This window comes from Malus domestica, chromosome 08 (genome assembly GCF_042453785.1).
Source record: "Malus domestica chromosome 08, GDT2T_hap1".
In the NCBI taxonomy this organism is placed as follows: Eukaryota; Viridiplantae; Streptophyta; class Magnoliopsida; order Rosales; family Rosaceae; genus Malus; species Malus domestica.
In genome coordinates this window covers 2,872,313-2,896,098 of record NC_091668.1, presented here as the reverse complement: position 1 = coordinate 2,896,098, position 23,786 = coordinate 2,872,313, and the positions used below count along the sequence as shown (strand labels likewise).

At 37.8% G+C, this 23,786-nt stretch overlaps 2 protein-coding genes across 2 annotated transcripts; both read right to left on the bottom strand.

The window, feature by feature from the left end:
* Positions 1-3,135: 3,135 nt before the first annotated feature.
* On the bottom strand, positions 3,136-5,318 carry LOC103420937 (serpin-ZX-like). The gene is made up of 2 exons (XM_008358973.4): positions 4,535-5,318; positions 3,136-4,195 (listed from the first exon to the last, which is right to left on the bottom strand). Exons 1-2 carry the CDS (start codon positions 4,922-4,924, stop codon positions 3,425-3,427), a joined length of 1,161 nt encoding a protein of 386 aa, XP_008357195.1. The 5' UTR covers positions 4,925-5,318; the 3' UTR covers positions 3,136-3,424.
* A 1,304-nt stretch (positions 5,319-6,622) lies between these two features.
* Positions 6,623-8,505, bottom strand: LOC103420967 (serpin-ZX-like). The gene is made up of 2 exons (XM_008359003.4): positions 7,919-8,505; positions 6,623-7,579 (listed from the first exon to the last, which is right to left on the bottom strand). Exons 1-2 carry the CDS (start codon positions 8,306-8,308, stop codon positions 6,797-6,799), a joined length of 1,173 nt encoding a protein of 390 aa, XP_008357225.3. The 5' UTR covers positions 8,309-8,505; the 3' UTR covers positions 6,623-6,796.
* Positions 8,506-23,786: the final 15,281 nt, after the last annotated feature.

The window sequence follows — 23,786 nt, the reverse complement described above, 5'->3', positions numbered from 1 at the left end:
ACTCTTCCGAGGAACTTCCACTTATTTGTAACGGCGCTGACCATGCTCTTGCTACAATTTGACATTCCTGTTTGTGATAATCACGATTGTGCCATCCGTTTCTTTTCAGCTGGGACCTTCGTGGTGGGGAGAGAAGGGACGTCCATGGAGGAAAATAAGGAATGTCATTTCGTTTTCCTATTTTTTGGATGGATTTCTCTTTCTGGATATGCGGTGTGACTTGATGGCTATCCTCTGATAAAAGATGTCGACAGCCATAATAATAATATGGGTTGATTCAATTTTTCCATATTCTTCGAATATACAAACATCTTAAATGGTTACGAAAATATGTTAAGAAGAACTTAGTATTTAGAATTTCAACTCTCAATATCTAATTGTGTACAAAATAAACCAATCTTACTCATTTACGAGAAGGAAAATATTGTTAGAGATTATTCAAAACGGACAACTTTGCATTTAAATATTGATTTTTCAATTTTAAAACGTTCAAAGTCACTACTTAAATAAACGTATTACAAAATTTTAAAAATAATAAATATATTGTTGTTTTATAACAAAATGAAGATTTTAAGGATGAATATCCCAATAAATATTGATTTGATAAAAAACATGCATTGATTGATTTCGTCAATTATAAACAAAAATTGTGATTCTTCGTACCAAGCTAAATTATTTTTCAAGATATGTTTGGTAGGTAAGACATTTTAAGTGGCAAAGGATGGGACGTCCAAATCACATCATAAACCCTGTCTCTTATCTGACTGTCTAATCACTGTTTAGCAACTATTATTAGTGCAAAACTTCAACAACATTATGAGTATTAGAGATTGCTTAAGATTGTGTTTCCATGGGCGGTACTGTTGTAATATTAGAACCAAACGATGGGTGCTTGTGACTTTACAGCATTACATGGGAGTCGTGACAAGGGGAGAGATAACTAACATTAAATTAACGGTTTAGATTTCGCGCCAGCCACGTGAAACCCACACCGTCTGTTTGACCGAGGTCAGCAGCAGGCGCTCCAGTTCCTTTCATTAACGTGACGTTTTCATGTACTGAAATATCTAGGTATTTTTTATCATCATCATTTATTTGATTTATGTTCATCATCATATTTATTATCGTTAGATGAGATTGAATTTTGAAATTTGTGTCTATCCACTACACGAATCTTAAAATTCAAACTCATCTAACGATGATAAATAGAATGATGAATATACATTACACTAAATGATAGTGAGCAAAAATGCTTCTTGAAATATCCTACGTTACTAAACAATGTGAATAATTCCAAATTTTACGAGAATGACACACAAGCTGACAATGAGATAATTTTAAATCAGTATTTACGGTATTTTAAATCAATTACATAATAAGATAAATTTTAACTTTTACACGAACAGATTATTATTATTTGAGCTCAACTGAAACCAATAAAAAATTTCTTGTGTGCAGACTAATGCAAATTTTTTTTACATAATGGGACCACAAGTAAGCTTAAGTATTAAACAAATAGTCTGGATTATCGTCTGTGGCCGTAATAACACGTAGTTTGTCGTTCATATACTAAAGGGTTTTCATCACAAATGATCCCTGACATTGATCAAACACATCATTTTGGTCCCTGACATTGAAAATCAATAGAAATGGTCCCTGACATTGATCAAACACATCACAAATGGTCCTTCCGTTAAAAACGTTTTGGGCAATTTTCAAAGCTTCGTAACTCAATCGTTTCTTAACCAAATTCGACCCATGATATATCAAAATGAAGATAGGAAAGTGTAGAACAAGATTATACCTATTTGGAAACCCAATGGTTGCCAGAGATGGCCAGAAAACAGCCTCAAATGTGACTGGTCCGCGAAAAAACTGAAAAACTCGCCTGAAATGGGGTAAACTTTAAACATTCATAACTTCTTCAATACTCAACGAAATTGAGTGATTCAAAAATGAAAATCATACTTCTCAATGAGAGAAAGATAATGGTATCTTTATTGACTACTAATTTACCGTGGTTTGACCGGAAAATGGCTCGAACTTGGATAACCATTTTCGAGTTAGCCAATTTCGAGTCATTTTCCGGCCAAACTACAATGAGTTAGCCATCAAGAAAGCTACCATTCTCTTAGTCTCGTCGAGAAGTATGATTTTCATTTTTGAATCACTCGATTTCGTTGATTATTGAAGAAGTTATGAATGTTTAAAGTTTACCCCATTTCAGGCGAGTTTTCCAGTTTTTTCGCGGACCAGTCACATTTGAGGCTGTTTTCCGGCCATCTCCGGCAACCATTGGGTTTCCAAATAGGTATAATCTTGTTCTACACTTTCCTATCTTCATTTTGATATATTATGGGTCGAATTTGGTTAAGAAACGATTGAGTTACAAAGCTTTGAAAATTGCCCAAAACGTTTTTAACGGAAGGACTATTTGTGATGTGTTTGATCAATGTCAGGGACCATTTCTATTGATTTTCAATGTCAGGGACCAAAATGATGTGTTTGATCAATGTCCCTAAACCATTTGTGATGAAAACCCTATACTAAATTTTCTCGAGCAAAGGGCATCAAAGACACAGAAACATATCATGCTCTAGTTAGCGATACTCTATTTAATTCTATGTTAAGCAATTGGGAGATATTATTGACTATCCAAAAAAATCTTCATGCAATTTAACAAAAGAGTCAAGAAAATATGGTCAATTATTTTAGAGTGCTGATAACATTTCTTAAGCAATTTAATACACTAATTGTGAAAATTTAACTAACTGGAAAAATTGGGTAGTGTTAAGTGTTTAGCATCTTAGGCCATCTCCAGTCATGGAGGACTATAAACATCCGGATTCTCTTTGTGAGGACTTTAGGAATCAATGCATCATATCTGTTTATCAATCATCCTGCAGCCAAAAATTATTTTGAATTTATTTAAAATTTAACACAAAGAGTATCTAATGAAAGATGGTCACACGATGTACAATGAACCGTTAAGATAAATTAATTCATAAGATCCTCACAAAGAAGATCCTCGTCCCAAGTTAAATAATATTTTATAGAATATTCAAAGTTTAATCTTTTTCATCACCAACCATGTGTATGGTACAACACTAGCACTCGTCCATTCTATATATTAAATACTTTAACACTAACCGACGTTTGCAGTCGGCTAAAACTTTTATTGTTCAAACAGAGTACAACATAAAATAAGTATTCAGAATCAAGATTCTACACATGGATAAACGCCATGGGAGAACAAACAAAAATCGCCACATGGGAGAAACAAGACCAACTGCTGCAAGTACAGGGTGATTAGGTAATAACCAAACATAGTACATGTATACAAGGATCATACATTTTATTTACTACAGTCTCGCGCGTATTATTCTACGTACATCTGATGCCCTTTCCCAGGGGGTTGTAACACTCAGCCGGCAAGAGGGTTGAGCAGGTTACCGATGAACAGAACTGTTCCGGTCGTTTCTTCCCTGATCGTGAAGAGGAATGGACGATCAGCCACAAATGTCATGGGCATCCTCCTCTCACTTATAACGCCGGCAGAAGCAGCTGCAGCTTCTGTGCCTTCTTCATTCACTTCGATGAACGACTTGTGGAATATGCTGGAAACATATAGCTTCTTACCCTCGGGCGAGTCCACCATCTCTGTCAGACCTCCTTCACCCTCGAAAGGCAGCACCAGTCCCAGACTCTTTAGGACATTGGAAGCTTCAAACCCAAATGAGATCTTAAACTTTGGGATTCTGAAGTCGCCCACTGCAACTGGTTGTTTGGGAAGATAGCGATCTAAAAACCCGGACTCAGAGCCAAGTTTCTCAACCAAAGCTGGCAGCCCATCTTTCGCCTGTGGAAGAAAGATGTGCATGGAGAAGCGCCGCTTGTCTTCACCTTGTCTGTAAGGAAGCCCTAAGACTGAGAAACCGTCAAAGGCACTTACATACTGCTTGTTCTTGCTGGTCATGAAGGGCGCCTTAACTGTGCTCCCGTCGAGAAGGTGGAAGTCATGCTCTTTTGTAGCTGATGCATCAAATTTCTCATTCCAAGCTCCCTTGAAGTACAATGCATTCGTAAAGATGAGCCTGGTTGAGCTGTCAAGTGACCCGGGAGGAAGTAGATCCTTGATAAGGCCGCTCGTCTCCTTTTCAGCCCATGAATTCACTCCCGACGCCACTTGAGCAGCCTTGAGCACCAACAACAGTTACGACAAGTTAGAAAACAATGATATCAGCCTGCATATCTCGATCAATTACAACCACAAACAGTAACGAACAAAAAATCTACGATACGATTTCGTAACAGCTAAGCTATTCAGAAGAACAAGCACGAACAGTAATGATTAGAGAGGAAATATTTATTTGAAATGCTACAATAATAAAAGAGCATCAGCAGGCCTGCAATTTAGGTTCAACAAAGGAACAAACATCTCCAATCAAATCGAAAAAAATTGAAGACTTTGATCATGAGCAGCATTGAAAAAAAACACTATCGATACGACATGACAGAGGGTTTGGGAGCTTACATTGGTCTGAAAATCGACTGGGGCAAGAGCGGCCTTGTAAGAAGCGTCCACCACCTGCTCGAAGGAAGGCTTCAGCGGGAGAGGCTTGTGCACCCAAACCCCATTCGCAAACGCCAGCTTGGGGCCGCCCACGGGGGACCCGTCGGAGAAGATCACGGACACGAGCTGGGAGGCGAAGGAGTTGAGGTGGTCGGTGGACTTTGACTTGAGGAACGACAGCAGCTGCTCCTGGGTGGGACCCTTTGACCCGGCCGCGATCAGGCTCAGCACAACGTGGATGGACAGCGGCGAGTACACGAGGTTCGACTGCTTGCCTTCGGTCTGAACCAGCTGCTTCGTCAGCCTCCTTGCGACGTCGTTTTGGTTGATGATGCTTTCTCTCAGATCCATGTTTGCTGTGCTTCCGGTTGCGAGAAAATTGTTCCGCTGTTCGTTTCTAATTTATACGAGAGTAAGGACCAAGGTTTGGGAAAATCTCGGTGTCGGTCGTCGGTCATCGGTTACAGGTTCAAACGATCAATGCGAGGCCAAGTGGGGAAGAAGACAATAGAGGGAGAAGTGGCATTCGTGGGAGTCGCCACGCTTCGTTTTGAGCGTGGCCACGTAAGAAGTACGCTAATATTGGGCCGTATGCTTTCTCACCATCGAGAAAATAGGAAAGTCGGTGTCGGTCGTCGGTGATCGGTGATCGGTTACAGGTTCAAACGATCAATGCGAAGCCAAGCGGGAAAGAAGACGATAGAGGGAGCAGTGGCATTCGCGCGAGTTGCCACGACTTCGTTTTGGGCGTGGCCACGTAAGAAGTACGCTAATATTACCGTAACTTTTCTCACCGTTATAACTATCGTGCATGCTCAGATTTTCTAATAATTTCAACGATCTAAAATTCTGCTTATTCAATAGCCTCGATTACTCGAACCGATGGTGTAACATCGGGTTCAAACATATATAGAAGTTGATAATTGGTTTATCATTTAAACGTTAATAAACATGCTCATTTTTATTGGTGACATAACATTTAATTTGTAAATTTCATCTTCAAATTTAGTCTCTCTAATATTATCCTGAAATTTAACTGCAACAAAACTCATCAACAAGTGTCATTTAAACTGCAACGAATAATAAGATATTGTTATTGGTTCTTGATTTTGGTACTAACAAAAATTAGGCAGTTGTGGGCTGTAATTTGATTTGTGGGGTGAGATTCTGGTAAGAAGATGAAAATTAGGAGGACTGCCCATATATTTTTGAGATACAGCCAGCAAAAGCAGGGGTAAATATGGAATGTTGTTGCCAAATTGTGTTTCTAGTCCTAGCTTGGCACTAGTTGACATCCTTTCAAAATAAAAAAAATAAATTTGAAAGTATAATTTTCATTATGGTTATGTTAGAAGACACATGTCAAGGTTTGAAAGCGACGATGAGCATACACCATAATAACATGCTTGCTATGTAAATGGATGTTTGTTCAAAGTTTGACCTTAATGACATGATTACTATGTAATAAAAATCAAAATCATTATAAAGTTTGAGTCATTCTCGAGAGACTATCTACTCGAACAATATTTTACAAATCACATTATGTGATAATTGATGATTGATTTCTTTAATAATTTAAAAAAAAAAATCAACTTACGCCTGATCTACAAAATATAACTTAACCTAAAATTCAAGAATTATGTAAATTACATGGCCAGTTGATAAGATAAATTTTCCCTCTGTACATTCCCTGCTCGTAAGTTCTATGATTCTTTACTTGTCCCGATTCATGTTAACTGAACGTGCAATAATTACCGAGCACTTGGTTTATAATGTTTTTTTATTACAAGAGCAACGTTGCTTTAAACTAATTACAAAGAATTTAAGCCCATGCAAATGGTTAAGGAATGACTATTCACCGGGACAATCCGACACTTAACTAAAAAGAAAAACCTCTAGTCCAAACCGTTCCCAATACAATTAAGGAGAAAAACATTTCCAGCATTAATGGGTAAAAGCCTATCCCCAAAGCATTTCCAACAGTTTCGGGTAGGTATAGCCATGGCAGAACGAACAACAAAAGCCATATGAGAGAAACAAGACGACATGAACATGAAGATCATACATTTATTTTAACACAGATGATCATACATTTATATATATAAACAAGACGACGTGAACATGATGATCATACATTTATTTTAATAGAGATGATCATACATTTTATATATAATCTCGTGTAGTTCTACGTATACATTTGCCTTTTACAGGGAATAACAACGCTCAGTCTGCAAGAGGATTGAGTACGTGCCCGATGAAAAGCACAGTTCCGGTCAATTCTTCCTTGATCAAGAAGAGAAATGGACGATCGGCCACAAAGTCAACCGTCCTTGGCACTACCAGACGCAAACGCCTAACACGCCCGGCAGACACAGCTGCAGCTTCTGTGCCTTCTTCGTTCACTTCGATGAACGACTTATGGAATATGCCGGAAACGTACAATTTCTTACCCACAGGCGAGTCCACCATCTCTGTCAAACCTCCTCCGCCACCGAATGGCAGCACCAAGCCAAGACCTTTAAGGACATTGGAAGCTTCAAACCCAAATGAAATCTTAAACTTTGGAATCCTGAAATCACCCACTGCAAATTTTTGGTTAGGAAGATGGCGATCCAAAAACCCGGACTCAGAACCAAGTTTCTCAACCAAAGCTGGCAGCCCATCTTTCGCCTCTGGGAGAAACATGTGCATGGAGAAACATCGCTTGTCTTCACCTTGCTTGTAATGAAGCCCTAAGACTGAGAAACCATTGAAGGATCTTACATACTGCTTCTTCCTGCTGGTCATGAAGGCCACCTTAACTGTGCTCCCATCGAGAAGGTAGAAATCATGCTCTTTCGTTTGTGATGCATCAAACTTTTCAGTCCAAGCTCCTTTGAAGTATAACGCATTTGCAAAGATGAGCCTGGTTGAGCTGTCAACTGACCCGGGAGGAAGTACCTCCTTGATAAGGCCTCTCGTCTCCTTTTCAGCCCATGAATTCACTCCCGAGGCCACTTGAGCAGCCTCGAGCACCAGCAACAGTTACGACAAGTTAGAAAACAATGATATATCAGCCTGCATGTTACTTCAATACTATTAACCTAGTGATGAACGTACTATAACAAAAATCTACGAATTACGATATGATTCTGTAATAGCTAACAAGCACAAACATTAATGATTAGAGAAAGGAAATTTTTAGTTGAAATGCTACAAGTAAAAGAGATTCAGCAGGCCTACAATTTAGGTTCAACAAAGGAACAAGCATCTCTAATCACATCGAAAAAATTGAAGACTTTGATCAAGAGCATCCTCGGAAAAAAAGACAATCGAAACGACAGGACAGTGGGTTTGAGAGCTTACATTGGTCTGAAAATCGACTTGGGCAAGAGCAGCCATGTAAGAGGTGTCCACCACCTGCTTAAAAGAAGGCTTCAGAGGGAGACACCCGTCCACCCAAACCCCATTAGCAAACGACAGCTGGGGGCCGCCGCTAGGGGACCCATCGGAGAAGATCATGGACACGAGCTCGGCGGCGAAGGAGTTGAGGTGGTCGGTGGACTTTGATTTGAGAAAAGACAGCAGCTGGTCCTGAGTCGGACCCTTTGAGCCGGCCGCGATCAGGCTCAACAGCACGTGGATGGACACCGGCGAGTACACGAGGTTCGATTGCTTGCCTTCGGTCTGAAGCAGCTGCTTCGTCAGCCCCAGAGCGAAGTCGTTTTGGTTGATGACGCTTTCTCTCAGATCCATTTCTGCTGTGCTTAACTTTTCTCCGGTCGGATGATATTTTGGTTGCGAGAAGAATGTTCGGCTTTTTGTTTCGGGCTCATACGAGACGTAACTAAGGTTTCGGAAAAGCCGTCCGTGGTCGTTTGCAGGTTCAAACGAATCAGCGCGAAGCCAAGTAAGGAAGAAGACAAAAGAGGGAGCATTGGGAAGTACGCTAACATTAACAAACCAAACTAAAATTAAACTGAATCGAACAAAAACCTAAAAGTATTAAACCCAATCGAAATTTTGGTTTAGTTATGGTTTTGACAAAAAACTGAACAGATTGAAACCGAACTCAACTCTAGTTTTGGGCTTGGGCGAGTAAGAAGTACGCTAACATTGGGCCTTATTTTAATTATGCACATCATGTGGTGAACTACATCGTAAGCTTATTACAATTAGACCATAAAATGCGTCATATTGGGTTTATGTTTCAAATTTTAATGTTAATGACATGTATATGATAATTCAAATCATTCTGATTTTTTAAATTTTGTTGTTTTAATACAAATGAAATCCGTCTAGGTGTGGACAACTCCCGCCTGAAAGCTTATAAGTTAATATCTGAAAATTAAGAATTATATAAACTAGGTGGCTAGTTAAACAGATTTATTTTGCTTATTCCCTTGCTCCAACGGTTTATGTATCTTTACTTGAAGTAAACATGTCATAAATATTGACTAATTGGGTTTTATATTGTTCTTTATTAAAAGTGACATTGCTTTAAACTAGACTAAGAGGAGGAAGAGGATTTGAAACGCAAATGGTTGGAAAGTAACTTAACTAAATAGAGAAACCTCCAGTTCAATTGTTCCAAATACAACCGACGAGAAGAGCATTTCTAGCAGTAATGGCTGAAGATCCTATCCCAAATACATTAGTTTCGTGTAGCTGTGACAAAGTAATTTCCTCTCCTTTATCTCTTGTATTGTATGTGAGGTAAATTTAGCTCAGACAACTTTGAAATTCAAGGTCCGTCTCTGGATAAACAAGACGACTGTTACAAGAACAGGTGATTAGGCAATAACAAAATATGGCACATGAACATGATGATATAGCAAGTTGATCACTAAGTAGCCCAACAACAAACTTTTTTTTTCTGTATAAACAATAAACCCTAATGGTTAACGGATTCGGTTAAGTCACATAATAAATCAGCTATAATAATTAGATATCAAACTCATAATTTAGATAACTCGAACTTAACACCTACCGCTTCAAACTTTTCATTTGACAAGCTAAATTGTAGTGCTTTTTGAATTGATCACATACGTAACAGTTTTGAGAGAAAAAATATATATCATATTTATAACAAAATATTTATTTAGGACGGACAAACAGACTATAGTATATAGTCAAAGCATAAAAAACAGTTTAATTTGCTAGTTCCAGGGTATAAATTATACTTTAGAACCTGAGCTTATGCATGCTTGAGCAGGTGAGAAATTGACCAGCCAACACCCCATGCACGTATAAAGATTTCATAGCTAATCGAGAAGCATCTTAACCAACTACATCTGTGTCCCTTTCCCTTTGTTTTCAAATATATACTGACAAAGCAGCTCCAAAATATTTTTTTTGTAATACGTTGAATTAATAAAAAATAAAAAGCCCAAAGCCTGTCTGTTCTTGGCTCGCTTGTTTGCGATCATTCTTAAGATCAAACCTTTTTTTTTTCTAAATTTTTTGTTTTTGAATTGTATGCTTGGAAAGGGAGGTTTGATTTGTAAAGCATGATTTGGATGATAAACTATTTCGTTTGATACAACAAATATTGAAAAAGAGAAATTCGAACTTGAAACTTCTGGTATATTATGGTTGTCACCAAATAGACTTGCTTTGGCAATAAAGGAATAGTCTTCCTTTTGTTTGGGCGTTGGTCGATGGGGAGAAGATGTTTTAGGCGGTGGCCGCATTATATCAAATCCCTTATTTAATCAATTTAAATGCAGCTCTTTTCTATTGCAATTGAATATCATTGAATATATATATATAACCAAATTCATATCAATTCATATTCGAATAATTTTCACCTTGTTCTATATCTATGTAAGAGGAGTTCTTAAATAAGTAAGACAAAGAAAGAATTTAAGTTGAGCCTCTTCATTTTAGTTAGAAGTTAAATAGTACAATTTTTCATCATATAGTCTATTAGCGGGAACAAGTAGTGGCACACTCACAATTTTCAAATTCATGTTCATATAAGTTCCTTGACTACGCAAGACTCATGTGTAATTTATTTGTCAAACACTCTTAATAACCAACTTAACTCCAAATCTTTGTAAACTTTATCAGTTCATCAAATCAAAACACGTAAACCTTGCATACCTGAGAAGACAACATGATGAATTTATGGATGATCAAACTTCAGGACGGAATAGATTGAAGCACTTCTATGCACTGTTGCTCCTTATACAATAAACTGATGGGGAGTTCTTGCTATTGTGGTGTTAGCAGTGTGCATAGGGCCTCAATTTTATATAAGTTTCAAGTTCCTAGAATTATACTCACTGGCGGCTGCTATACACCGTACTTATAAAGCCCATGAAAATGTATTCCACATAAGAACCCCATATAACCAACAGGAAGGAATATACGGATTTCACTTTTCTTTTTGGCACAAGGAATAGCTAACTAATTAAAACTCTGACCCTAATTCAAATCAATTATAACTAAGTAATTCAATTAGAGTTGAACTTTATTATTTGGCTCCAACAATCTTTTGGCATTTACATTTTGGCTAGCTAGTTAGTCATAAAATGCAAGGAGAGAAATGACGATGGAGGAAAGTAGCATATAAAAAGTATAATAAGACAGCTCTTATAGTTTCAAAGATTAATAAGTAGTTGCAAACTTTGCAACAGTTCAAAAAATGAACAAGCGACGTTGCTTTATATAATGTTTTTTTATTACAAGCGACGTTGCTTTAAACTAATTACAAAGAATTTAAGCCCACACAAATGGTTTAGGAATGACTATTCACGGGGACAATCCGACACTTAACTCAAAAAAAAAAACCTCTAGTCCAAACCGTTCCCAATACAATTAAGGAGAAAAACATTTTCAGCATTAAGAGCAACTCCACTCATGGAACCCTCCCTCCTGGCAATCCACTATTGAATCCACCATATTGAACAGTAACTGCCTTTAATGAATAGTAACTGTCATTAATGAACAGTAATTGCCATTTGCATCTCCACCATTGGAGCCTTCCCCCTGGCAATAGGCAATAAAATATTAGTTTTTTTTGTTTGTTTAAATAATACAAAATAAAATTATTTGTAATTTCGGATAAGATTTTTTAAATCGTTCTCGTTGCGCCACGTGTCATTTTATAAAAAAAAACAATTATTTAGCGATGGATTTCGATAAGATTTTTATCCAATGTCATCGTGCCACGTGTCGTTATCTTTTGAGAATCTTTGACGATAGATTTCGATCAAATTTTAACTCGTTCAAAATTGCGCCACGTGTCATTATCCGAAAAGATAATTATTGGATATTGATATCGATAAGATTTTTATCCAATACGATCGTGCCACGTGTCATCATCTTTTCAGAATCTTTGAGGATAGATTTCGATCATATTTTTAACGAATAATGGCATGCCACGTGGCCTTATCTACAATCCAATCCTTTTTTAATCGTCCATATAATCCACCATCCATCCTCACAAATCTCACACCAATTTTCTCAACATCTCAATCTAATTATTCATAGTTTATGCTTTTTCTTCACCATCCATCCTTACAATGTCTTCTTCTTCATCAAGGATGATGTGGGAAATCGATCAGCAAGAGGAAGAATTGTTTAACCAATCTGAAGGAATGTTCAACCTTCAGATAGCCGAAAATGAGATGGAAGAGGATGAGGAGCGTAGAAGGAGAGATGACGAAACAAGAATGGCCAGAACCTCACATTCCCGTCGAGTCATCCAGACTGTTGCTCAGATATGCAGGCCCAACCGTTCAAGAAACCTTGATAGAAGCAGGCAACGACAGGGTGAAGAGCTGTTGGACGATTATTTTGTCCATAACAGTGCATTTCCTGATACGTGCTTCAGACGCCGTTTTAGAATGGAACGACATTTGTTCAACAGAATCATGACTGATGTTTGCAACCATGATTCTTACTTTGTGCAAAAGAAGGATGCTTGTGGTGTTATGGGTCTCCTGCCTCAGCAAAAAATCACTGATGCATTGCGGATGCTTGCGTATGGAGCATATGCAGACCAAGTGGATGAGATAACGAGGATGGGGAAATCAACCATTCTTGAGGCCCTGATGAGGTTTTGCGGAGCAGTCAAATCTTTGTACACCGCAGAGTACCTCCGAAGACCTACTCATATGGACTTGCAAAGGCTTCTGAAGAAGGGCGAGATGCGAGGTTTTCCTGGGATGATAGGAAGCATCGATTGTATGCACTGGACGTGGAAAAATTGTCCAAGTGCATGGCAATGCGCATATGGGGACAGAAAAGGAGCAAAATCTATCATTTTGGAGGCAGTGGCATACCCTTTCACTGTCAAAAACAGCACTTCAAATGACATGCTTTTTCTTTGAATCTCACATGGTAGATTTCAATTTCCAATTCCACCACATTACAAAACCATCCATTTGTTAAATAGTTGCATCTTTTTGCAACTTAACCGCCACATGGTTCAATATAAGTCTTGGACCTTGACCCCATAATTAAATAAGCATCTTTCGACGTTGATAGATAACTCATCTAAAATGAGTTCAGTTTATCAGTTTATTTTTGTTGCTTCTCAAAGCCAAATTCATCCACTTTCTGGGTTCTTATCATGAATGAAGGCTAGACCCAATTTTGCATATGCACACATATGCCTGAGTAATTGTTCAATTTTCTTCGTACGTATTCCATTCTTTCCATGAATGGACACTTATATATGAGTAGTCTGCACTCATCTTATATTCCATGATACCATGGAAGTTGGGTTCATATCTTGTACTGGCGTTTTCCAACTATTTCAATACAAATTTAAAACAACCCCATTTTATTTGGGTATTCACTCTTCATCAAGAGCTTTCGCTGACATCTTGATGAATATAAGGGTTTTCTCAACAAAAACCTATTAATCATCCTCGTGCCCGATCAAATATTGATCTCCTTTGTCCCACGAAAGAAATATTGCATCAGTCCACGAACTGGTACATTATGACCCTTTTAGATTTGCAAATAATGCCAATTTTTGTATGACTATTGAAGAAAGTTGGGATTCCAACACATAACCAATTGACAATATGGAGAACAACCCAATTCCTTATAAGGTCTTGTTATGTTTCTCTTTTCACCGATGTGGAACCCCTTTTGTCTTCACATCCTCACAATCATACCATTTCACTTGGCCTTAATCGACACCTTTCTTCATAAAAAGGAGACAAACACTAAACATGGATTTTAAACAGATCTTATAATAATTCCAGTACCCATATAATAAAAATTGTTATCACTGTATCTTTCTGGAAACTAGAATCTCCATCTTTTAATTTCTATGTAAAGCAGTTAAAAAAGACATGTACATAGAGTAGTAGCCAAGTATGAGATTTCTATATATCATACAATTTATATAATTAACAACAACATCAACAACAGTGGCAACATGCATAATTTTACCAGGCCTCAAACTTTAAAACATTGCCTGATCGTGACATGCCTAGAATGCCAAGAGAAATCAAATTCAAACTAAGATTAATTTAAAAGCAGTTAGATTATAATTTCTAATAAATATATATAAGACAAATAACCTTCTATCTTCATCATCATCATCAATAAATCCCAAAATTCTTGTGTTGTTTTGTACACTATATATACAAGCAATAATAGAAAATATGGAAATAACACAAAAATTTCAATAATAATAATCATAAAGAAATTCACAACATCAATAGTATACAAAATTCATATAAACAACTAAAGATATAGTTAGAAAAACTGACAAACTTAGAAATTGAGGCTTGCATAAATGCAATGTTCTAAAGACAGAATTTCGCCCCTACCCTTGTGCTTGTAGTTCGGTAGGTGTCCGTCACCTAGGATTCAACAATCTATAATCCAAAGTCAAAGCACTTCAATCTTCAGACTCTGGCGAACTTCATATATACCGTACTCTCAAGACACGACTCGGATTTTTACTAAGACATTGGAGGAAACTCTTTTCTTAATTCTATATCTTAAAAGACAATAGTTTTTGAGTTTTTATAGAACTCAAATATATTGTTTGCCGAAGAGATGTATCATTTAGGGTTTAGGTAGTTTAAGTAATACCCTTTAACAGACACATCACTAAAGGGGATGGCGCCCCTTGCGGCACCCTTTAAATTATAATATTTAATTTCCAACAAATCTTAGGCGTTATTATTTTGTAGGTGCATTTTCGTCAAATGAAGAGACGGCGGAAATTTGTTTCGATAACAATCTTCGCTCAAGTTCTGTCAAAAAGTTACACACTAAGCATAAACCCAGGAACACAAACCACACATTTGACAAAAATTGATTGGAATTAAACACAACCGATCTTTCTCTTTATTGTGACAAAAATTGATTGGAATTAAACACAACCGATCTTTCTCTTTATTGTGCATTGAGTCGTTGACGTGCCCTTCGGCCTCTCCTTCTTTTCCCTTTTGTACGTTACCAACCTTCAACATCACAATTGTCTCAATTTGAACTGAGAAAATTAATTCCACCACATGAGTATTCTTAAATCTTTCAGATTATTTTGAGACATCTCTCTACAATCACATGAATTATCTGTGCAATTCCATTTAAAATAACGAATTTCGATTGCTTGGTGATATGGTCAAGAATTTATAGTCACTTCCGCTCAAAGTTATGGGCGGTCGCTGGGAAAGATCTGTCAATATAAAAGTTCGTTGTCCTAACCAGACGCACTTCTCTCAATCATTTGATACCCTCTCGTTTCTTGGTTTTCAATCTTTTACACGATCCTCACGCGTCACTCCATTACCTTGATGAAGACCACATGCTTATCTCATGGTTCAAATCAAAGAGCTAAATCATTAGAAATTGGAAAAATGTTCTTCACACACCCATTTTTACTTCTTACACATCCTTATTAATTTTTTGCCATTGTTCTTCTTCAACTCATTCTATCCGACGTCCGAAAATTGAGAGGGGTGTATGAAAAGTAAAAATAGGTGTGTGATAGCACTACCCTAGAAATTTTTACGTGTACTCCAAGGACGACAAGATTAATGTCTCATTTTATGGGTAAATCTTCATTAGTTTGAATTACTGGGTAGTCCAATATAGGTCAGTCTTCAATAATTTGAATTACTGGGTAATCCATTTTCTTAGTTCAATCTTGATCGTCATTTCTCAATTCAATCTTGATCGTTTAATTCAATCTTGACCGCCTTATATTTCGAGCACACTAAGCATCTCTGATGCACCAAAAAATTTGGACTCAAATCTTATATTTGATCTACATAGGAGTCTAAAGGTTCTCCAATGCACCAGAGACTTAAGGGTGTAGTCAAATTTGGATTTGATGGTATTTTAATAAATTTTAAAATTAGAGTGTAGTCCATTAGGAGTTTGAAGGTGGATTTTAAAAGATTTTAAAATCAGAGTTTAGTCAAATCAGGATTTGAGAGGATTTAAATAATACATCCAAATCTATGGGTAGTCAATTAAAATTTTAAAATGTCCATACAAATCTAAGTGTAGTGGGAATGCCAAAGATTTACTAGAATTTTGGTGGATGAATGATTTTATGGATTTGAGAGTGGGTGGTATAAATACCAAATGCCATCAACAATCCAACCCTCCCCGTCTGATTTTTTTTTTCATTCCAAACCATAGAAGATGAATAGTCCTAGCCTGAGTTCCGAGCATTCCTCCCTATAAACTTGCATTTCGCATTTTTGCTGTATTTTTTTCTGCATTTGGTTTGTTCCTCTGGGAAGATGAGTAACAATTGTATCTTTATATTTTTATCTTTATGTTGTTTTGCTTTATAATTCGTGTTCTTCTTAATCCACTTCTTATTTGCAATTTTTTTTGAGGTATCGAAAAGAATTTAAATTATCGTAACTGTAACAATTTTTTGGTAGGTTAGATGAATGCAATTGAAAAATTTTGGGTTTTTCGTTTTGATCTGGTGTCAATACGTGAAAATGGCAATTGGGTTTTTTTTTTTAATCAGAAAGTGGAAAGAAATTGTTTTTCGGGAATTCCCTGTACTGGTTTGGTGAACTAGGGTTATGCAATTTTGGCCTACAAGTTGTTTGTTTAAATGCCTCAAGAAGTATCTGACGAATCGGTTGAGTTTTTTTCCTCCGCCTTTCGTCTAATGAAGTTTCTGTTGGTTTTAATTGCTTTTCGTATAATGTGTGTAATGTTGTGGCAATTTTTGACATGAATTTGATGCTACTAAGATTTTGGGTTGATGTGTTATGAGATGTGATTCGATAAAAATTTGGGAAGAAATATATTAGCCACTTGTAACTTTGATATAAATCCGTGAAAATGTCCACATAAATCCTAAGAAATCCATGAAAAAAGTTCATACAATCCATAGAAAATTATAATGGAAATTCATATAAATCTTTCAAAATCCATATAGAATTGTAAAATCTATTAAAATCTTTTAAAATATGTCCCTTAACAAAATCTATTAAAATCCTATGAAATCCAAATTGACTACACTTCGCTTAAAACTCATATTTATGTCTCTGGGGGAATGGAGACCCAATTTGAGTTTCAATATGAGATTTGAGTTGAAAGTGGAGCCCATGCCAACTAAGAAAATTGTTACTCAACCAAGAATAATGAGATTTGAGTCCAATAATCTCCAATACACAACCAACTTGTTAAAATTCAAATATGAATTTTGAGTCCAATTTCTTCTCCTCCAGTGCAAGGACTCAAATTTTAAAACTCAAAACGAGTTCTAGAATTTGAGTTTTTAAGATCCAAATACATCACTTTTTAAGATCCAAATATAAAAAAAAAAAAAAAAAAAATATATATATACTAAAACCTAGTTTTGGGTTGGCACTATTAATCTATAGTGTGTGGACGGATTTCCCCTTCAATCGTTACCTGTTTTCAGCCTTTTTCCCTACACGGCATAGTAAATTTACTAATAGATACTTTGGATGCGGTCCCTAGTTCCTAACATTCTTTGATTAAAACCTTAAGGGTGTGTTTGTTTGAGCTCGCTAGCTTTCGCTAGCTTGGACTGGACTAACTGTCACTGTAATCCTGTGTTTGTTGCACACACGGACTAGCGTTAATGAGACTCGCCTACACTAACCCTGACTAAACGATTCGCTAGAGGGGCTTCGCAAGGCCCCCCAAAATTGGGCGGACTGCTAAGACCACATCTGTCCGCTTCGCCTTTCCTCACTTCGCCCCTCCCATCTGCTTCTTCCTCGCTTCCACAACCATTTTCAAACCCATATCCCGCAAAATTCAAAACAAAAAAAATATGCAGTCATTCCATTTTTCAAATCCAGATCCAACCTGCAAAATAGAACCCAGAAAACCGAACCCAGAAACCTATAAAACACACACACACACACAAAATCTGCAGTGGGTATAAGCTCAAATCAACGATGGGATTGACTGAAGGAAAACCAAACCCAGAAAACATGAAACTCCCTGATTGCAAACCTTATCCATCTCCCACCTTCGAGGCAATCACACATGCACCCCAACCCCAACTCCTAAATTTTCACTTTATTTTTTGCTATGTGGTTTGATTTTGAAGGTTTGCAGTAGATTATGAAGTTGTGAGAGGAAGTGAAGAGGGAGGGAGGGAGGGAGAGAGAGTCGAACAAGATAAGGAAAAGGGAAGAGACATGGGAGAAAAAGAAGGAAATAGTTTGACCAAAATAGGGGATTCTAGAAAACCAAAAAAATAACAAATAAAAAGTGAATTAATTTTTATTATTCTGTTTTTTAGTTCGACACTGCACCAAACGCTTCACTAAGCTAGTCTAGCTTAGTCTAGTCTAAGCCAGTCCAGCTTAGTCCCTGCAGCTAGTCCAATCCGAGACAGTCCGGTGCAACAAACGCACCCTAATGATATTCAGAGTTTGATCAAAGTCCATTGACTTTGTACACCTCATTATATTACTATTACTATTTATATTTTTTATAGTTTTGACATTAATTGTTTGATATTTTATGAGAATTATAATCCAATAAATTTAAAATCCCTCTTTATAATACTATTATAAAATGACACACCCCGTCCTAAGAGGGCGTGCTAGGCGTCACGTGAGCGTGACGTAACCATATGCACAGTGCGGAAGCTGAGAAGATAAATAGAAATACGCATAAATAAAAACTGAATCACTAGCAATTTGTCACGCCCTCCTTAGGACGGGGTGTGTCATAGAAGGTTACATTAAAAAAATTCAAACATTTTGATTGAATAAATGGATAAAAACTATGTAACAAGTAGAAATAATAAATGGCAAAAGAATGTATAGTGTTAAAAAAAATTGGTACATTTCACATTGTTGACCCTAAAAACTACAAAGCCTACGTGGCGCGCAGGCCGAGTAATCTATAAGCTAACTACGTCCTTCGGTGAATGCGGGGCGTGCCAACTCGTCGGCCGAGCTCGGCCGAGGAGTAAATTTGTTGATGTTGCGTTGGGTGCGCGGCTAACTTCTGTGTCTTGCGACTGCGGCCGAGAAAGGAACACACCTCGGCCTCTTGGGTTCTCAAGCCTGAAGACAAGGCTACTATTTTTACGAAGTTCACGAGTCGTCGTCGTCAGATTCGGTCACAGTGATAGTATTCGTCAGAGTAAACTCACGCCGAATAAACACCAAGGTGTAGGGGCACAGATACTCAAAACGGACGTAAGTCTTGATAATGAACGTGGTTCGGCCGTTGGAATGCCGAACTCTAAATCCCACCTGTGAGTATCCAATCATGAACAACCTCGGCATGCAATGTGCCGAGCCTAATGTAACGCCTTACTTCGCCGAGAAAGCTAATAAGACGACCTCAATCAATAAGGATTCAGAAATCCTTCTCGACCGAGACTTGGATAGATAACCAACCGTCCTCGCCGCAGTGCTGTTGATGCCAACGGAAGATACTGCAAGACCGACTGATTCTACGATGACAGAGCTATCTATGCCGACTTAAGATGTCACCGGTTGCTTTCACAGTGCTGTTGATGCCAACGGAAGATGTGTCAGCGAAAAGAGAAAATAAAAATCTCAAGTTGTTGAGAGAGTTTGCGCAGGGCAGTTTTGTGTGTTGAGTTGGAGCCCTTCACTGACGCATAGCCTCCCCTATTTATAGCACTGGACCTTGAATCCGAGTTAAACTCCTACTCGGATTAGGTCTCCCTTTCCGGGTCAACAACACCTCGACCAGTCCTATCTTCACTAGGACTATGAATCTAGTCCTTAACTGAGCTGGATTCGCTTTCTGGATTATTGATCTCGTCGAGACTCCCTATTGTACTAGGACTCGACTTGCGTTCTGATCTAACTGACCTAGGCTTGGAAGCCCACGAGCTGAACGATCCATGGTCCTTTTGCCGCACGGCCTCCCGGGCCGAGTATGATCCTACCCTCGGCCCAAACTATTATTTTGGGCCCAAACACACATATAACAAAAAGATTAAAAAATTATGAGTACAAATGAAAATTTTAAAAATATGGGCGCGAAAAGAAATTAATACATGGTACAAATTAAAACTAAAAAGAAAATACTACAAATTTAAAATAAAGGTTGCAAATTAAAAGTGGATACAAACTAAAAAATAAAATATATGATAAAAAAATTTAATCATAAATATAAATATATTAATAGTAACATTTTTAACATTAAAGAAATATATTTAAAAATAAAAAATAATCCAAAAATCTTGATAAAAAAATTAAAAAGAAATAAAGTTTTAATCGATGGAATAGTAAAATGAGCCATTTACTGATTTGCCTCTTCGGTCTGGGTGTCAGCCATCGTAGAAGGGAAGTGGACCGGTGAGCGCTCTTACTCTGCTTCTGGAGTTTTCTTTCTCAGAAAACTAAAACGTTGTTCTCGAGTGCCTCCCTCCTTTCTCATTCTGCATTATACAGCGTCTCATCCTCTCCTTCTTCTGGGTATTTTTTTCATCTCTATTTTCCTCAAATCCGACTTTTTCTTTTATATATATCGGGGTTTTTTCGTTTTTGAACGATTCTCATAGGTTATTGCGGTTTAGCTGAATATGGGGAAATCGAGAGCTGATGCGAAGTGATCTTCGGTTTTTGTTTTCCGTTTTGCTCTCCTTTTTAATCGTACAACACGAAACAGCCAAGGATGGTGCACGAAGCTCCCACCTCAGGTTATCCGTCTTCTGTACCATCAATCTCTTCCCCAAGGTTCCGTAATTTGTTTGTGCGCTTGCATTTTCTGATTGCTTTATGAAGACAGATAAGAAATTTTTAAAACAGGGGTTTGTTTTGGAATTAGGATTTTAATTTGTTTATATAATGTTTGATGAAAAAGTTTAAAAGGGTACGTTTGATTGATTGAAAGATAGCGAATAAAATGGAAAATTTGGGGTGAGTTTGTTGTGTTTTTGTTTAGTCTTTCGGAAATGTGGTGGGGTAACTGGGGTGGGTTACTTCAAAATTGAATTTGAATGGTAATTTATTGGTATAAATTACGTTACTCTCAGTAATTTTTCTGTTGCTTTTTACAATGCCTTTTTTTGTTGTTGCTTAGCTTAGATAAAGATTGAGGCTTTGAATTGAGAGTAAGCTTAATTATTGTTGTGTTTATTCTGTTTGGTGCATTTATGGTCTTTGTGGGTAACGGAACTCCATCGCCTCTGAATTTGCAGGTGAGGATTGCAAGGTTTTTTCGTTTCTCTGGTATTGATTCATCGAGTTTGCATATGGCTGAAAATGGTGTTTCAGATGTTATGCTTTTGTTATCAATTTAAAAAAAGGAAAACTAACGAAAAGGGCTTGAAAACTTTGAGTTTTAATGATAAGGACAAAATAAATGGTAAAGTGAATAGTACCAGGATTGACTTTTTAGTGTAAAAATGTGGTTTTTCGTTAAAGTGAACAGTACCGAGAGCTTTTCGTTAAAGTTCCCTTTAAAAAATGTGGTTTGTATTTTTTATTATTATTTTGGTGCAATGGCCTTTTTTGTACCTAATTGCAGACCTTTCGTTTGCTCATGATTTAGTAGTTGACTGAGTATCCATGCTTATACATACTTTTTTTTTTTTTTTGGCAACTTGTGTTCATTTGGCTAAACTTCTGTGATCAGCTTTCTTCCCTGAAAATTTTGCAATCAGTTTAATTCTTTTGAATATGTTTTATTTCTTTGTTCAACATAGATACCTTTTGGTTTGTTGGTGAGGCATTATGAGTGCTTATCAGATATTTACTAAAGGTGGTTTTATAGGAACTTCTTGGGATGCCTGTCTTAAAAGCAAATTGAGAGGCTGTAGCACTGTGTATGCAGTTAAATGACAATGTTGTATCTCATATGCAAGAAATGATTTCATCAAGTGTGTTGTATCTAATATATATGCAAAACAAATTGCTAGCTAATCTTATTTTTATTAACTCTTCCCTTTTACCCTTCTATTTCTGTTATAATGTAGGCTATTGAATTTGGAGAAAGCTTGCATGCAAACTCTTTTTTGCATAATGTTCTTGAGCGAGTCCTTGAAGTTTGCCTTGAAGCGCCTTTATATTCTCTTTCACTTTGTTTTTCATTGCTAGGAAATTTTGAGTGGAAAGAAGTTCAAAGAAAAATACTCAAGCAAAATTTCATTTGATCTACTAGTGGTTGGACTGACATTTTTCTTATACAATGAAGGCGTGAAATATGAGTGGACAATTACAATTTTTGTTTTCATGTCAAACCAACTTACCTCACATATATTATGCCATTGTTGACATATTTTCTTCCGTTGCTTTCAACGAAACAGGATCCTCTCCTGAGCACATGGTCAGGATCCTCCTGATCAGGCTCATCGGACCGTTTAAATTTTATCCAACTGCTACAAACAGGAGGCCCTCTAAAAGTTATAATAATTATAACCGTTAGATAAAAGTTGAACGGCCAGATGGGCGTGGTCAGGAGGATCCTGACCATGTGCTCAGGAGAGAATCCTGATTCGCTTTCAACAATGCTTTTATGTTGCACCAGGAAAATTCTATTTGAGGATGCGAACGACCTGTACCATTTCTTGGATGATGATCCAATCGTATCTTATTCATGGTTCGGACAGTTATCAGAATAGGACGGGATAACTGAATATGCTTTAGCAGATACTTTCTTTGACTTAATGTCAATTAATTGACATTTATCATAGGCTTGATGTGCATGAATTTCTTTTTATTTTTGGGTTAATCTCAGTTTACTATCTTGTAATTTTGTGAATTTTAACATTTGGTACATGAAGTTATTTTCAGTCCAATCATATCTCATGTCTTAATTTTTTGGAACAGTTTTGTACATCCGTTAAGTTGGATGTTCGGTCAGTTGTTAATTGATGACGTGACGGCCACGTCAATAAAAGCTTTAAAAAAAAAAATAAAAAAGTAAAAAAAAAAAAACTTTTTTCTGGGCATCCTGTCCCACCCTTCCCGACCCCCTCCCTCCTCTTCCCTCCCTCCTCTTCTCCCTCAGAACTGGAATCGTCAGCGTGCAAACCAGTGCCCCAATGATCAAAACCAAGCTTACCCACTGAAGCAGCGTCAATGCGTTGAAGTTCGCTCTCTTGTACTCGTGCGGCACGTCCTCCTCCAGAAATGGGTCGTCGAGTCGTCGCCGTCGCGGCCCAGCAACCCGGACCTCATCTGTCCCGATCGCGAGATCCGACCCGACTTGAAATCCGGCTCCTCCGGCGGGTCGATTAGTCTGGACTTGGTCTTTATTCTCAACAAATCGGACTTGTTCGAGAACGAAGGCTCTCGGCGGAATGAGGAGTTGGAAGTGCACCGGACGACGTCGTCCTGTCCGTTGCCCAACCTCTCGCTGCGGCGTCGCTCCTCGTCAGGGGACTCTCTGTATCGCCTCTGAACTGACTCAGTTTGCGGCGTATCGGTGAGGTCCGACGCCGGCAATTGATACGAGACTTTGAGCTCCTTCGAGTTGCACAAGTTTCTCGGACTCGGCGACTCGGCGAGGGGCGGCAAATCGCGCTCGTTCTGCTACAGCTCCTCCATCTCCAAATCCATATCCAGCGTCTTATCGCCGGAGGCTCGCTGCAATCAGCTTCGACGGCGGATCCTCCCCATTCACCTCCTCCGTCTTCCCTCGCTGCACGAAATCAAAATTCTCGGCATCGCCGTTGCCGTCCTCGTGCCAGAAATCGATGCTGGACTGCCGCCAAATCTTCCTGCCACTTTTGGCAGGTCGCTGGTGCTTGTGAACGAATCTGCGCCTTCGTCGATTTTGACGATGACTTCCCGGACAGAGTGAAGCT

What these genes read in the sequence shown, in the direction of transcription:
- LOC103420937 (XM_008358973.4), bottom strand. Translation starts at nt 4,924, where the DNA reads ATGGATCTGAGAGAAAGCATCATCAACCAAAACGACGTCGCAAGGAGG. An exon ending in CAGTCGATTTTCAGACCAAT is followed by an intron (nt 4,196 to 4,534) that starts GTAAGCTCCCAA and finishes TTGGTGCTCAAG; the next exon opens with GCTGCTCAAGTGGCGTCGGG.
- LOC103420967 (XM_008359003.4), bottom strand. Translation starts at nt 8,308, where the DNA reads ATGGATCTGAGAGAAAGCGTCATCAACCAAAACGACTTCGCTCTGGGG. An exon ending in AAGTCGATTTTCAGACCAAT is followed by an intron (nt 7,580 to 7,918) that starts GTAAGCTCTCAA and finishes CTGGTGCTCGAG; the next exon opens with GCTGCTCAAGTGGCCTCGGG.